At 56.3% G+C, this 16,931-nt stretch overlaps 1 protein-coding gene across 1 annotated transcript in view; it reads left to right on the plus strand.

The window, feature by feature from the left end:
- The window catches only part of IL16 (interleukin 16), a 63,688-nt gene that overhangs the window by 42,368 nt on the left and 4,389 nt on the right, over window positions 1-16,931 (plus strand). Inside the window, exons 11-14 of the mRNA XM_054589045.1 lie at window positions 3,991-4,078; window positions 4,510-4,925; window positions 14,628-14,778; window positions 15,385-16,435. Coding sequence (XP_054445020.1) covers window positions 3,991-4,078; window positions 4,510-4,925; window positions 14,628-14,778; window positions 15,385-16,435 — 1,706 coding nt within the window. The remainder of the gene's footprint in view (window positions 1-3,990; window positions 4,079-4,509; window positions 4,926-14,627; window positions 14,779-15,384; window positions 16,436-16,931) is intronic.

Here is a 16,931-nt window from a genome sequence, read left to right on the forward strand (position 1 = left end):
GGGAAACATTAATGTGCGAGAGATACAGCCATTGGTTGCCTCTCGCATGCCCCCAACTGGGGGCCCGGCCCGCAACCCAGGCCTGTGCCCTGGCTGGGAACCGAACCGGCGGCCTTTCTGTCTGCAGGCCGGCGCTCAGTCCACGGAGCCGCACCCGCCAGCGCCACGCACCTTTACCACCCAGCCCCCCAGCACCCCTTGCCTCTGACTGCTGTTCTCTGTAACTACATCTGTGTTCCTGTTTTGTTTATCTTGTTCATTAGATTCTACCTGTAAGTGCGGTCAGGTAGTAGTTGTCTTTCTCTGACTGGCTTATTTCACTTAGCACCACGCTCTCCAGGTCCATCATGCTGTTGGAGAAGGTGAGCTTCCCTTTCTCATGGCCAAGCAGAACCCCGTTGTGTGAACGCGCCACAGCTTTTAATCCACTCGTCTGCTGACGGCCCCTGGGCTGCTTCCAGCTCTCGGCGACCGTAAGGAACGCCGCAGTGGCCGTAGGGGTGCATCTGTTCTTTCACATTACCGTTTGGGGTTTCTTCGCGTATATTCCCAGAGGTGGAATCGCTGGATCATATGCCCGTTCCATTTTTAATTTTTTGAGGCAACGCATTCTGTTTTCCCCAGCGGCTGCACCTGTCTGCAGTCCCACCAACTGCACGAGGGTTCCCTTTTCTCACGTCCTCGCCAGCGCTTGTTGTTTGCTGATGCACTGATGGGGCCATTCTGACAGGCGCGAGGTGGTATCTCATTGTGGTTTCAGTTGGCATTTCTCTGATGATCAGTGGTGTTGAGCATTTTTTCATATAGACATGGGTAGTATGGACATTTTAATGATGTTTATTCTTCTTATCCATGAACATGGTACATGCTTCTACTTATTTGTATCTTCTTCCATTTCTTTCCACAGTTTCTTATAATTCTCCAAGTACAGGTCTTCTACATCCTTGATTAAATTTACTCCTAGGTATTTTACTTTTCTGATGCAGTTGTAAATGGGATTGTTTTCTTAGTTTCTCTTCCTGGTAGTTGATTATCAGTGTATAAAAATGCAACTGACACCTGGATATTTATTTTGAATCTTCTTTACTGAATTCTTTTATTAGTCCTGGTAGTTTTTTGGTGGAATCTTTAGGGTTCTCTGTACATAATATCATGTATATATCACGTCATCTGCAAATAATGACAGTTTTTCTTCCTTTCCAATTCAGATGCCTTTCATTTTTTTTCTTGTTTGATTGCTGTGGCTAGGACTTCTGGTACTATGTTGAACAAGAGAGGTGAAAGCAGACATCCCTGTCTTGTTCTCAATCTTAAAGGACACACTTTCAGTTTTTGCCCAGCAAGTATGATGTCGGCTAAAGGTTTGTCATGTGTGGCCTTTATTATGTTGGGATGTGCTCCCTCTATTGCTTTTGCTGAGAGTTTTTACCATAAATGGGTGCTGGGATTTGTCGAATGCTTTTTCTGCATCTGTTGATATGATGATATAATTTTTATCCTTTATTTTGTTTCTGTGATGTATCACATTTATTGGCAGATACTACACCAACTTCACATGCCTGAAATCCCAGTTGATCATGGTGTAGGATCTTTTTAATGTATTGCAGCATCTGGTTTGCTAATATTTTGGAGGATTTTAGCATCGATGCTCGAGAAGGCTGAGCGGCGGCGACACCAGCCCCAACCTAGCAGTGAAAAGCCGGTGGGCCCAGGGGAGCAGAGAAGGGTCTCAGGGCGGGGCCCCGTGACATTCCGCGGCCTGTGCGCTGTCCAGTGGTCGGGGTCTGTGGACGATTAGATCTGGAGCTGATCCTGGGTGGGAAGTGACCCAGGTTGGAGGTGGGCTTGGCGGTTACAGCAGTGGGCGTGGGTGGGATCACTGTGGGGAATCTGCCGAGACGCAGCGTCCCAATCCATTGAGCGTGCGCCTGGCACATTTGCTGCAGACGCACCCCGTGCCCTTACATGTGTAGCTGTGCCGTCCCCTCTGTAGTCGGTGCAACGTTCCCTCCCAGTTCGCAGGCGAGGGCACCGAGGCTTAGAGAGGAGAGGGACTGGCTCCGCGGCGGAGCTGCTGAGCGGGGCGGCCCGGCGAGCGGAGCTGACGCACAGCCCACTCAAACCCGTCCGATCACGGGGCATGAGGATAAGCGCACCAGAGAAAAGCAAACGACTTCTTAAGGCAAATGGTTTTTCCAAGTGTGTGGCAAGAGAAGGAAAGAAAGGAGTCTCTGCTTCTCGGGGCCTGTCCCAGCTCCGGGCCCGGCCATGAGGCAACGGCGGGGCGGGACGCAGGGCGTGGGGCTGATGCTCGGACCCCGGGCCAAGGCGCAGCTGAGCGCTGGCTGCGGGGAATGGGGCGGACGCACAGGCCAGGGCAGGCGACGGCTCCCGCAGCTCAGACGAGGGCATCGGGCCCTAAAGGACGGGCCCGGCCCGGGTAGCAGGGCAGGGATAGCAGGCCCCAGAGTGTAGCTGACGGGTCCTGGCCCAGGTCCTGCATCACTACTTACTTTTGGTGACTTTGGACAATTCCTTGAAGCTCTGAGGTCTGGCTGCTCCGCTGGGGAAGGGTGAGTGGTGTTTACCCTCCAGGTCTGGGGCTGAGGGTGTGTCTCTTGTTCTGATTGGTTACCCTGGCGAGCGTGGTGTCCGGCGCTGCAGCCACTTTTAAGTGCATAGTTCGGTGGCATTAAGTGCATTCACTTGTTGCACAGGCCTCCCATCACCACCATCTGCAGAGACGCTCATCGTGTGGAAGCACACGCTCCCCTCCCCCGGCCCGGGAAACCAGCGTTCTGCTTTCTGTCCCGGGCCGTGGGGCGCTTGATGTCGTCCCTGTGACCGGAACCATGCGGTATTTGTGCTTTTGTGACTGCGTTTTTATTTGACATCGTGTCCTTAAGGGTCATCCATGTTGTAATGTGTCATTATTTCCGTTAAGATCAAAATAAAACAATCATTCTGCGTACACCATCTTACCCAGGCACCAGCGGATGGCCACGTGGACGGTCGCCACGTTTTGCTCGTTGTGGGTGGCCCTGCTGCGAGCAGGGCATGCGGACGTTCGGTTGGGATCCCGCTTTGACCTCTCCCGGCGTGTGTATCCAGAAGTGGCATTGCTGGGGCGCAGGGGGGTTATGTGTTTAACTTTTCAGGGAGGCTCCGTAGTAGTTTCCACAGCGGCCACGCCAGTTTACCGCCTCACCAGGAGCGCACGGGCCCCGCCTCTCCGCGCCTGTACCACTTGTTCTCTCGTTTTGGGAGTGGCCATCCTCGTGGGTGCGGGCTGCCTCATTGTGGTTTCAATTTGCATTTCCCTGATGCTTTTATGTTACCTTTTCATGTGCTTACTGGCTGTTTACCTTCTTTGGAAAAATGTCTATTCCAGTCCTTTGCCCATTTGGCGGGGGGTGGGGGGGGGGTGTTGTTTCGTTTTCTCTCTCCCTGTTTCGTGTCCTTCGTTGACTGACACAGGCTTAATTTTGACATAGTCTAGTTTGTGTGTATTTTGGTGCTTATAGTTTTGGTGGCAGTCTATATTAAAACGCCTGTCCCCACCCTGGAGCAGGTCGTCCTTTACAGAGGCAGGAACCGAGGGCTGGCGTAAGGGCCTTGTCTAAGCGAACAGTGGGAAAGTGGGACTTGAACACACATTCACAAGTGTGGCTCTCAGGAGCGCGGCGGTGCTGGAACTGCAGGGCCAAGGCAGCCCCCAGGGCAGAGCGCTGGGGTGGCGCCTCCGCCTGTGGCGTGGTCGCCGGCAGTGGCGAGGAGGCCGCCGGGTGGGGAGCCTATTTACTGTGAATTTGGACTTGACCTAGAACCTGCTCGGGAACCACTGACGCCCAGGCCGTGTCTGCAAGTGCGGTGTGTCAGCCGTTGCCAACGTGGGTTGGGAGGAAAGAAATGGGGCCCGGGGCCCCCCCTGGGGAGCGGGTCCAGGACCAGAGCTCCCGCGGTTAATTTGAGACACTTGACGTGTTTTAGGTGTCTGAACAGCAGCTCAAAGAGGCTGTGGCCCAGGCGGTGGAGACCCTCAGGTTTGGAAAGGAGAGGCATCAATGGAGTCTGGAAGGTAAGGGGCACTGTGAACTTTTATTTGAAACATCTTCGTCTTCTGAAAAAGCTGTGAATTTGGGAACTCACTCACCATGTACCCCACGAACATAGGAACAGTCATCACAGACAAGGCGTGCAAACGGGCCATGTAACGAACAGCCCAAGTCCCCTCAGTTATCGCCCCTGGGCAGCCTCGCGGGAGAAGTGGCCGCCTGTGGCGAGGCCATCCCTGGCGCCGCCATCCCTGGCGCCTGCGCACAGCTGGGACACCGGGCCGCTGAGGGGTCCGGCTGGGGCGTGCGGCTCGGTTCCCATCGCGAGCACGTGGAGGGTGGGGGGTGACTTCTCCAGACTAGAGTCCCGGAGCTCCCTGCACAGCCAACCGCAGAGCACGGGCCGGGGTGCGGGTTGCTCAGCGCCGCGGCGTCCCTGGCGCTTCCCTCGCAGGAGCCAAAAGGCTGGAGAGCAGCTGGCACGGGCGGCCCGCCGGCGAGAAGGAGAGCTCGGCGCCCCCACAGCGCAGGGCGCAGAAGGTCGTGATCCGCTCCAGCAGTGACAGCAGCCACGCCTCTGGGTCCCCCGCGGGGAGTCCCGGCCGCGGGGGAGAGCAGCCGCCCCGGGACCTGGAAGGCGGCACAGGCAGCCCCACTGTGTCCCTGAGGCCAGAAGCCAGGTCCCCCCAGGACAGCCCGCCGCTCCCTGAGAAACAGGATAACCACCCGCCCCTGAGACTGAAGAAATCGTTTGAGATTTTCGTGAGAAAGCCATCCTCCTCCAAGCCCAAACCCCCACCCAGAAAATACTTCAAAAGTGACAGCGACCCGCAGAAGCGTCTGGAGGACGGCGCCGAGGGCCCGTTCCTGGTGAGTGGCTTTGGGGTCCGTCTGCACCACAGGGGCTGCGGGGGCTTCAGGGTGCGCCACGTTTTGGACTCCTGAGGACGGAGCGCCATCTCCGAGCAGCAGCAGGTCCCGGGAGCGTCCAGGCTTTGTGCCGGCTGGGACGCGCGCCCCACAGCTAAGCGTGGCAGAGGGCTGGTTACCCTCTGGAATAAGGGGTCAGCGGTGGGGAGAAACGGCCCGTTTCTCAGGGAGGCCAGCGCCCCCACTGCCTTTCATGGGGAGGGGGCAGCGCGGCGGCGGACTGCAGCTGGCGGACGTGCCGGGTAAGGCGGGCCACACATGCCGTTGGATGTCTTGGGCGTGGGCGGTCCCGGGGTGCACACGGGGCCGGGCGGGTGTGTCGCTGCCTTAGCTGTGCTTTGTTACCAGGGCACTTCGAGAAGTTGCTGCGCTGCAGCAACAGCTGTCAGCGAGCCGCCCAATAAAGAGCTGAGTCTGTGTCAGTGAGTGGTTGTGTGTGTCCCCTTCCCTTCCACTCACTCCAGCCCCCCTCCTCTCGCTCCGTCTCCTGCGCGTCTCTACCCTCCCCTCAGTCCCTCAGTGTTCCACTCTCTGCCCTTGTCTCTGTCACCTGCTCCCCTGTATCCACACTCTCCACCTTTTCCTTTCGCTGTCACGCCTCTGCTAACGTCTCTTTTCCGTCTCACGTCTCTCTCCCCTCCACCTCTCTCCCGTTTCCCATCTCCTTAGTCTCTGTCACCTCTCTCCTCCTGTTGGTGGCTTTCTTGTCTCTGTTTCTACTCCAAGTCTCTTTCCTCTACCCCAGTCTCCCTCCTGCCCCTCTCGCCCCCTCTCCTGCGTCCTCTCTCCGGTCTCTTTAGACTCTCGTCGCTCCTCTCATCTCGTTCCACTTTCTCCTCTGATGCCTCTTCCATCTCTCGTGTTTCTTCTGTCTCCTGTCTCTTCATCTACTCCTGCCTGTCACCTCTCCTTTTCTCCTCGTGTCTCACTGCCCCCTCGTGTCCCTACTCCTGTCTCTCCTCCGTCTCCTGTCCCCTCATCTCGCTCCCATCTCTACGCCTTTCATCTCTGCTTTCTCATCTCCCCAGTCTTTTCCCACTCTCCCCTCTGTCCCCTCCCGCTCGTTTCTCCTGTCACGCTTCTCTTGCTCCTCTTTCTCCAGTATCTCCTCTGATGCCTCTCTTGCATCTCTCACCTCCGCCTCCTTTCCTGTCTCTCACGTCTCTTCCTCTCCTCTCCTGACTCCCTTTCTACTCCTTCCCTCCCCCTCCTCCATCGCCCCACTCTCTGCAGCTCTCTCCCACCTACTGTCTCAGTCTCCTGTGTCCCCCCCTCCTCTCTCACTTTTCTGTCCTCCCTTTCTCTCTCTCCTCCTGTCTCGTCTTTCTTCCACCTCCTGTCTCTCCTGACATTACCTCACCCACCTACTCGCTCTCCTTGTCTCTACTGTTTCTTCCCTCCAGCCTTTCCCTACTGTCTCCTCTCACTCCTCTGTCTCCCTCGCCAGCATTTCTTCTCTCGCGCCCCTTCCTACACGCCCCCAACTCCCCTCTCCTGTTGTCCGTCTCTTCGCTCTGCTCTGACCCTCCTTCCCCATCGCCTCACTCTCTCTCCATCGCCTCAGTCTCACACCCGTCCCGACGTCTCTCTTCTCGTCCTCCCTTTCTCCTCGCCTGTAGCCCCTGACATCTTCTCTTTCCTCCCGCCTTTCCTGACGTATTCCCTCCTCCTCCTCCTCCTCCCTACCGTGTTTATTCTCCCCCTTGTCTCGTCTTTCACTCCAGTCCTCTCCTCGCGTCTCTCCTGTGTATCTTCTCTCCTCTCCTCTCCCCACGTTCCCCTCTGATGCCTCGCTCCCCGTGTCCTCTGTCGCCTGTTGCTTCCTCACCTACTCCTGTCCCTGCTCGGTATCTTTTCCTGATCTCGCCGCCTCCCCCTCCCGTCTCTATCACCTCTCCATTTCTACTCTCATCCCCCCGCCCCCGCTTATTCCTGACGTCTTCTCTCTCCAGTCTTTCTACTCGTCTCTACTTTCTTCTGTTCCTCGTCTCCGCTCACCTCAGTCTTTCTCCAGTAGCTCGTCTCTTCCTCTTGGCTCCTTGTGTCTCTCGCCTCTCCCTCCTGTATCGCCTCACCTCGGGCTGCCCTGTCATCTCCTTGTCCCTGTCCACTTCTGTCTCTCTCCTTGAGGGGGGACAGATGGAGAAAAGAGACGAGCAGAGAGAGGGACACAAGAGGGCAGCTAGGGGACAGGGGAGACAGATCAAGGAGCAGCGAGGTGATGCAGACAGGGAAGGGAAGAGGGACAGGGGAGAGCAGAAACAGAGGGGAGAGGAATGGTGAGAGACAATGGGATAAAGAGACGAGAAGAACCCGAGGGGCGCGGACCAGGGAGACAGGTGAGGAGAAACGGGAGAGAGAAGGGGTGATGAGAGATTGAGCAGAGAGGAATGGAGAGAATAGGGAAGGACAGGAGAGGGTGTAATACAGGCCGAGGAGTGAGAGGAAAGGAGCAAGAGAAGATAATACAGGAGAGTGACAGAGAAACAGGAGGGGAAGAGAGAGAAGACACACAGAAGAGAAACATGGGGGGAGAGGAGACAGAGGCGTGAAAAGGAGATAGAGGCCACAGGACAGACACAGGAGGAGACCCAGAGGGGTAGAAGCATACAGGAGACACATGAGAAACAGAAAAAGGAGAGGTGAGAACAGCGGAACAGGTGAGACAGACCAAGGGGACGGGGAGGGGGGAGAGAGAATACAGAGACAACAGAGGGGGGAGAGCCAGGTGAGGAGAAACAGCAGACACGGAGACGAGAGAGAGGAGGGAGACCCCGGAGAGACACACAGTGAAGGGCTGGAGGAGACAGACGGATGCCAGTGACTGGGAGAAGAGAGAGTGCGATGGGAGGAGAGGTGGAGATGGGCCAAGAGTAGAGAGAGGAGAGAGACGAGAAGAACAGCAGGAGACATTGAGGAGGGGAGACAGGCAGGGGAGAGAGAGGAGGAGATTGAGGGGAGAGAGACGGGAAGGGAAGGGAGGGGGCAGGGAGGAGAGCGAGGAGTAAAGAGAAGGGAGACAGAGAGCCTGGAGCAATGAGGAGCTGGAAGAGAGAGGCAGAAAGGAGACAGGAGAGAGACAGAGACTAGAAACAGGAGAGATGAGAGGCAGGGGAGAGACTGAGACGACGGGAGAGACAGCAGAGAGGAGACACGTGTAGGGGAGGAGAGACAGAGAGAAAAGGTGAGAGATGAGAGAGGGGGCCAGGTGAGGAGAAACAGCAGACACGGAGGTGAGAGAGACAGGAGTGAGACCCAGCAGACAGACAGTGACTGGGAGAGAGAGAGAGAGAAGAGACACAGAGTAGAGACAGAAGACAGGAGAGACAACGACAAGTCAGAGCAGACAGAGGTGACCAGAGAGACAGAGAAGAGTAGGGATGGAGAGACAGGAGGGGGGAGAGTAAGAGGGGAGACGAGTGCAGGGAGAGAGACCGGGGACTCAGAGCAGATACAAGGGATGAGAGACAGGAGACACACAGGACAGACAGGAGAGAGAGGAGCCGAGAGGTAAGAGACAGGGGAGATGAGGGTAGAGAAAGGAAGAAGAGACAGAGGGGAGACAGGAGAGGAGAGTGGGAAGGGGGGAGAGAAGATAGAGGAGGGAGAGAACAGAGATGGGGAGGAGACAGAGGACAGACACGGAGGAGAGGGACAGGTGTAGAGGAGGGCGCAACAGGAGACAGAGTGCAGATGACAGACAGATGGAAAAGAGGAGAAATCAGGAGAGAGAGATGAGAGGAGAGAGAGATGAGAAGTTGAGAGAGGAGAAGGGAAGAGAGACAGGAGAGGGAGGCAGAGAGACAGGGGAGGGAAACAGGACAGACAGATGGGCGATACTAAGAAATAGAGGAGGGACAAAGATGAGACGTGATCGAGGGAAGAGAGACAGGAAAGACGGGAGAGTAGAGGTCATTCAGGCAGGAAGGTCGAGAAGGAGTCAGGTGGGGGGGGGAGAGGAGGTGGTAGGAGAATGAGATGGAGGGGTGAGTATGAGTTGAGACACATGAGAAAAGGGGGTGAGAGAGGAGGAAGACGGGGGTGAAAGAGATTTGAGGAGTCAGGGAAGGAAGAGAGGAGAGAGAGGGGCTGGAAATGGGAGGGAGGAGAGAAAAGAGCGAAAGAGTGAAAAGGAGGAAGGGAGATTGGGGAGAGAAGAGAGTTCGCAGGAGGACAAACGGGCAGATGAGGAGACGGACACGCAGAGAAAGGAGCAGAGAAGAGAGACAAGGAGACACTCAGGATAGGAAACAGTGACACGGAGGAGAGTGAGCGGAGAGACTGATGGGGGCTGGGAGGAGGAGGAACAGAGAAACAGCAGGAGAGGGGGAGAGGGGGGAGAGAGGAGGAAGGGAAAGGGGAGGAGGAAAATACGGAGAGATGGGAGACAGAGGCGGCGAGATCTGGAGAGCCCTGTGGGGATTAGGAAGAGACAGACCTTGAGGAGGAGAGCGAGCAGAAAGGAGCAGAGGAGGAGTCTGGCAGAGAGAGGCAGAGGAGGAGTCTGGGAGATGTAGCACATAGGAGGTGAGAGAGGAGATCTGAGTAGGCAGAGAAAAAGGAGCGAGAGAGAGAATACAGGAAAGATGGGGAGAGAGGAGAAGAGGAGGATGAGAGAGGAAGAGATGGCACAAGAGGAGAGAGAGGAGATGGGCGAGGGGAGAGAAGAGGATAGAGATGGAGGCAGAGAAGAGGCGGGGAGGGAGGAGGAGGAGGGGATAAAGGGGAGAGGGGAGAGAGAGAAGGGGAGGAAGAGACAGAAGGAGATAACCTGGGGGGGAGACAGGAGCAAGACGGAGCCAGGAACGGGGAGGGGAGGGAGCGCCAGGAGAAGAGGGAGACGGGAGGAGGGGAGAGGAGGCAGGGGGAGGAGGTGACAGAGCTCGCCAGTGCTCACCGCCTCGGGGCCCCATCCTGCACACGGCCTCCCCTGGCGTCAGCCTGCGCGCCCTGTGCCCACCAACACCCCGTGAAAGGGAGCCATGCGCGTTCTGCACCCAACCCCCCCCCCAGGTTGGGACCTGCTGCTGGATACTGGCATTTCCCTGACATAGTTTGCTGTTTACTGTGTGTGTCCTTTCATTAATTAAGCTATTAGTTTACTACTGACCAGGACTAGTGACTTCTAATCCATTATTTCCGGTATAATGCTAAAAAATAACCTTGAAATTACGAAAATGGGCGAATGAGACTGCTCGGGGCGCGGGGCGCAGACAATGCTTTATTGGGCTGTGCACTTGAAACACGTGTGGTTTGGGGAACCCCCGTCACCCCAACGCAGTAAATCCCTGTATTTATTAACTACCCTCCTGGCCTCATTACCTCTAATTACTGCTTTTTGAATCCCTGATTAAATGTGCACACTAAGAAATCAGGCACATACGCGTGTGGGTTTGACCCCACAGCGTAAGCCCCTTTCTCCCTGGAACCTGCTACAGCCCCGTTGTCTGGCCCACACACCGCCCTCCTCCCCGGGCGCCTCAGGACCCGACAACCACCCCGCCCTTCCACGGCTCCCGCCTCCTGTCTCTGTCAGCCGCCAGTCTACCCCGCGGGTGATCGAGAGGATGACAAACCACGGAATCATCAGGCTGTAAAAATGATTCCAGCTCCGACTGACATGGCATTGCTACCACTTACGTGATTTATCAAACAGCGTAATCTGAATCAGTCCCACAATCAACTATTATAATTAGCTTCAGCTTACAGATACAAAATCAACCCAACAGCAGCTTTAACTCACCCTCACGTTCTTCTCTGAAATCCTAGCCAACCCCCCATTAATGTTAATGATGTGACGTGGCCCATTAATACTGCTAGCGTATTTCAGCTGAGCAGAGTCCCTATCTTAAAAACTGCATTATCACTACACAAATACTATTACAAATTTTCATTTTTCTATCATTTACTACCACAAAACTCATTGTATTTTAACGTCCCATTCAAATCACCCCTCCTGCCAAACAGAACGAGGAAGCTGAACGGAAGGACTGAGCTCAGCAGTTTACTCCTGCGTTGCACCCGGGGAGCATCAGCTCCGCTCCTCGTTTCTTTACACTTTGTGCTCGTTCAGTGCTGACCTCGACCCCTGCCTACCCGTGAAACCCTTTACTATTCCCACCCAAGCACGACAGCACTTACACCGAAAGCGCCTCTCTTTGGCCTTCAGTTACGACTTCCAAAAACTCAGAGCTCCTCGCTGGTTCTGAAGTTCTTGCAGCTATAAAACTAAAGCTACGTGGCGAAGGCGCACTATGACACACAGCAGCGCCGAACCCTCTAACACACTTCACAGTGTACGCCCTGCTGACGGCCTCCTTACGCAATACAGCTGACGCCCGTTCCATCTGCCTCACCTCGCATCCGCGGGGGCCCTGCCTCCCGCGGCCCTGGTGCTCGCGGACACCACAGAGCGCCCGCCGCCACCGCCCTGGTCACCGCACCCCGCCTCGCGTCCTCTGCGCTCTGCCAGAGGTCCTGCCGCGCAGACCACGGGAATTCTGGCCACCCCGCCTTCACCTCCAACAACTGATCTGGATGGAGAGACATTCGTACACACACCCAGATCTGACATTTCTCTCGCTGCCTCCACAGTCCCAGGAGCACACGAGGCCTGCACACACCGCACCCCGACAGCAGACCCGCACCTTACGCGAGAGCGCCCACCGACACCGATGCGTTCACGGCCCTCCTGCTCCTGTCCACACACGAGATCATTTCAGGAGCCTTGCAGTGTAAATACTGTTCAATGAAAGCATTGCATTGTCAATCTAACCATGCACAGACTAAAAATTCTAATTTACAAAAACAGAAAGAAAAAGTATATGCACAAACTGCTAATTCATGCCTCCATATATAAAAACATGACTTTTGCACAGTCTAGAGTGCTAACCCTTACACTATGGGACCAAGAACGTGACTGACGTTCTCAAACCTATAAAGGATAGGAGTTATTCATTGGTGTGAAGAACCTGAGACTTCTGAAACTACAAATAAAAGTAATATATCTATTGCTTCCTCAGTAATATCTCTACTTGCACTAATCCTAACAGTCAAACAAACCATGTCTAAAATCTACAAAAGGCAGATGCGCCCACATGATGTATGTCTGTCACCAGCCAACAACAACATTCATTCAACTGGGACAAGGAACAATAATCTACCATCGACACAGAACTATTCAAACTCTAAAAATAACACTGGGATTCTAGTGCAGTGATTTTCACCCGGTGTGCCACAATTTTTAAAACATACAATACCTGAGTATTTAGTCAGACACACTAAGCTCTTTCCCCTTAGATTGTAAAAATATTAATAAATAAAAGACAACAGCCAACAGAACAATAGCTGTCTGGTATGAATGAATGAAAATTATACCTATTTTTTTCAGGTGGGCAAAAAAAATGTATTTTTTGGTGTGCCACGGAATTTAAGTCATTAATTTATGTGCCATGAGATGAACAAAGTTGAAAATCACTGTCCTAGCAAGATTACTGCTATTACTCAAGCGATCGTTGATCACAGAACTCCCAACGTGTTATGTGCACTCGGACCCTAATGTGAACCCATTTTTACATAGCTCCTTACATCTCTCATTCCAGTCATGATCTCCTGCCACCTTATCATTCTTTTTCAATTCGTCCCCGGGTGAGGAGGAACAGGAACTCTATCCTTTCCACTGACCGGGTCACAACACGGTCAGACCGACGCAAACGCCGCAGCTCTGAGAGATCTTAAACAATCGCCGCGAGACACTGGGGAAGGTCTTCAACAGAGCGTTTTACTCCACCTTGGCAATACCCAGCTCCTGGGGCCAGGTTCCTGCCAGCTACCGCCGGAGACTCTGCCCCGACTCGCCCGCCTGTGACCGCCTGTGGCTCAGGAAGGCCCCACGCTGTCTCGGCCGGACCACACTCAAGCAGGGCAGTCAGAGCAGACACCTTCCTACGGCTCAGGTTTTAGCCACTTACATAAAGTGGGGTTATCCAGGCGGCACTGCTACACGAGCAGCCACCAGCGCCCTATCCACAGCACTCTGTGCTCTCACCCGAAACATTAAGAAAAAGGTATGAGCACATGACTCCAGCCCATTGGGCCTAACAGTGAGCACTGGCACGGACCAGCCCGAAGGGGTGTCCTCTGCACCCGTCCGCGTGCGTTCCTGAAAGCCGCGCCCCCCGTCCTGGCTCTGCTGTCCGAGGCCCAGGCCCTGACACACACCCCTTTCTCTCAGGACTGTACTCCAATCATCAAACTCGACTATCTGATGCTTAAATCCTGAGCACGACCTCGCCCTCTCGCCGCCGCCCCAGTGGCTGTCTGGGGCGCACGTGACAGCTCCGTGGGACTTCCTATGTGCCTGTACAAAATTCCGTGCCAAGGCTGCAGTCATAACGATGAACCCTAAGTAACAGAATCCAGCACCACATGTGTTAAAGGGTTTTCAATAATAAAATTAAAAGCTTTATCTAAAGCAAAAAGTACACTGAGAATGACTTTAGAGACCCTGACTACACAATAGTCAAAACCCAAACTGGGATTAGATGCCCCACTATGCTTAGCCCTAAACCCAAACACTGACTGACTGTAATAAAATTACTCTCCTGAGGACTAAGCAATACGTTAGAACTCAAAAGGCTTGGTGGTGCTTTGTACCCCTCCAGAAGAGCCTGTTCTACAATCGATAAACCCAGCGCCCTTCAGCTAACATAAATATTAAGCATGAAAACATTAGGTCACGGTATAGTGTCTAGGGAGGGATACATTTGGATTTCAAGAACATTATTTCTTACAACATGACGGTTTTTGAGAAACTGGAACCAAACGAGAATTTAGCAGTAAAGGATGCAGGGCCTATAACCGGAACGGGCCACGCCCACCCACACTGCCCGCCACCCTCCTCAACTACCAAAACTCTACGTTTTATATTTTTTTTATCCTCACCTGGGGACTTGCTCATTTATTTTATAAAGAGGGGAAAGAGAGGGAGAGAAATATCGATGTGAGAAACAACAATTGCTTGCCTACGACAAGCACCCTGACCAGGGATCGGACCTGCAACCCAGGCCTGTGCCCTGACCAGGACCCGCACCTACGACCTTCTGGGTGCAGGAAAACCCCCGGCCAAGAGGGCCACCGATCTGTGTTAACGATCACACGCGCACACATAGGAATGTGTTCACCCTTCTCGTACAGATGTGCCCTCTCTCCTTTTGCTTCTACAGCCTGTACGTATTTGTGTGGGAGATGCATGTTTATTTCCAATCAGTTGCAGGCTCCTCAAGGGTGTAAGTTGTCAACTGTCATTTCTGTTGTTGTGATGTTTGTTCCTAAGACCACCTGGGTATGCATTCTTACACATGGGGTCCTGTATTAAGACTTTTCCCTAATTTAAAAATACCACCTTTGTTTTCTGTTTAAAAAAAAAAAAAAAAAAACCCCAATGTAACCAAAGCCCTTATGTACAGTTATTACACAAATGAGCGGCACAGGCGGCAGGAGGGACCCCGTGAACAGGGCCGCTGAGGAACCGGTCACGGAAGCCTCCACATCACCCACAGTTCCAAGCTGAGCACTTGCCTTCTCTTCTCACAGCCGGAGGCCACCGTTTTGACACAGTCTCGCTTCCTGTTTACACCACAGGAAGCCAGAGAGCTGCTGCCACCACTGCCAGCGCAGGAAGTCACAGAAGCAGGAATCCCCTGTGCCACTGCCTGCGGCCCAGAACCCGCCGCCGGCCTGCAGACAGCGTCCCCCGCAGAGGCTGAGCCGGGGAGGACAGAAGGCAGTCCAGGTAGGACCGGCAGCTCTTCCGCAGAGTCGGGGGGCAGGTAAGAGGGGGCCTGGCCTGGGGGCCGGGCTCTGCATCACGTGGAGGCGGAAGGCGGGCTGCCCAAGGGTCAGGAGCCCATGGCGCTGCGGGAGGAAGGCAGGCCGACGGTCAACCGGAGCCCAGGGCCCTCAGGGAGGGGCACGGACACACGCCGCCGGCCGCTGTGGGCCGCGCCGAGGGGGGGGTCAGCGTGGCCACGTCGGAAAAGGCGGAGCAGAAGCATGGACAGTGGTTTCCCCCCCCCCCCCCCCGTGAAGAGGCACCTGGTCCTGCTGACACCAGCTGAAGACTTGGTGCCTTGGAAGTGGTGATGGGGAGAGAGAACGAACAGGACCAAGGCCATACAGGGGGTCTCGCCCTTAACGGGTCAAGGCGTAAAGATGGCCCCTTCCCCTTACGAATGCCGGGCCCCTCAGGCCTAGCGGGCTGCTCGCTCTAAGACACCAGGGCGCTGTGATGGTGACTCCCACTCTGCCCCTGCCATCCTGCTCCCCCCGCCCCCACAGAATTGAGGGAGAAAGCCCCACCAGGCGCAGCGCAAACCGCAGGCCTGTTTCTGCTCCCCAGGGACCGAGCCGCCTGCAGCCAGGCACCCCGTGCTGAAGAGGCAGGCGCGGGTGGACTGCGGCCTCGACGGCCCGGCCGAGGACCCCTGGGTCAGGATCTCCGACTGCATCAAGAGCCTGTTCAGCCCCATCATGAGCGAGAGCCACGACCACACGCCACTCCAGCCCACCGCCAGCCTTGCTGAGGACGCGGGGCAGGGCCCCCCAGACGGGATCTCCCCAAAGCTAGACCCCAGCAACGCTATTCCCAAAGGTTATAAGTCAGCAGACAACAGCATTGTGAAGAAGGGGCCTCCCGTGGCCCCCAAGCCTGCCTGGTTTCGCCAAAGCTTGAAAGAGTTGAGGCATCTCGGTCCAGACCCCAGGCAGCTGCCTGCCGCTGCCTCCACAAAGCCCACGCCGGCCCCCAGGGAGCGCCTGGGGCCACATGCGCGGGCCGCCAGCTCCATCAGGCAGCGAATTAGCTCCTTCGAGACCTTTAGCTCCTCTCAGCTGCCGGACAGAGGAGCTCAGAGACCGAGCCTCCAGTCGCCCAGCCCCTCCGCAGAGGCAGCGAGGCCTCCAGGGAAGCAGGCGGGAGGCCGGGGGCCTGGCCTCCTGGAGTGGGGAGCTTCTCCCACTGGTGAGCAGCTGCAGCCTCGGCAAGGGCCGCTGTCCCCCGGCTCCCTAGTGGCCTCAGACGCCAGTGACCTGGGTGTGTCGGGGACCCCGCCCGCTGAGCAAGCCCTGGGCCCCGACCCTCTCCTGAGCCTGCTGCCCGCGCAGCCTGCAGAGCCCCAGGGCACTGTGGTCAAGGTGCCAAGCCAGCGGGCACGCAGCTTCCCGCTGACCAGGACGCGGTCCTGCGAGGTGCAGCTGCTGGACGACAGGACCTGCAGGCTCTACGACATCAGCAGCCAGGTGTCCTCAGCCGTCATGAAGTCCCTGCTGTGCCTGCCCTCCTCGGTCTCCGCCGGCCAGACCCCCTGCAGCCCCGAGGAAGGGCCGCCCACAGGGCCCCTGCCCGGCCAAGACCCCGCTGCCGGCAGCGCCGACACAGGGTTCTCGCTCAAGTAAGGGTCTGCGCCCACATTTCCTGGAGGGCGGGACAGCCTCCCTCTCACCCGTGTGTGGAGAGCGCGCTCAGCTCTCCCGCTGACAGCGTGGGGAAGCCCGGGCGGCCCCTCACGCGCATGCCGGCCGGGCTCGGGAGCCGCACTGTGCTGAGGGGGCCTCGGCGCCTCTCGCTGCCCCCTGCGCGGGGACGGCTGGGTCCGGGCCTCGGCATGGCCTCCCTGGCCACGCACGGGCGCCTTCTGGACTCGCCCCCATCGCCTCTCCTGCTCATTCTGGGAGGTGGCAAGAGCTGACCCCCGGAACCAGGAGCCCCGCCGTGGCCCCTTCACCCATCCCGTCTTGTTAGGTCCCAGCCCCTGCCGACCGCGGAGCGGGAGGGGACAGGTCCCGGGCGGGGACAGGTCCCGGGAGGGAGGCGCACCGTCGAGGCCCGAGTGGGCACGTCCGGCCGGCAGCGCACGGCTGTGGGCTGAGCACGGGGCTCCTGCAGAC

The sequence above is a fragment of the Pteronotus mesoamericanus genome, unplaced genomic scaffold (genome assembly GCF_021234165.1).
Source record: "Pteronotus mesoamericanus isolate MK-2021 breed Mesoamerican mustached bat unplaced genomic scaffold, CSHL_Meso_final contig_1242, whole genome shotgun sequence".
NCBI lineage: Eukaryota > Metazoa > Chordata > Mammalia > Chiroptera > Mormoopidae > Pteronotus > Pteronotus mesoamericanus.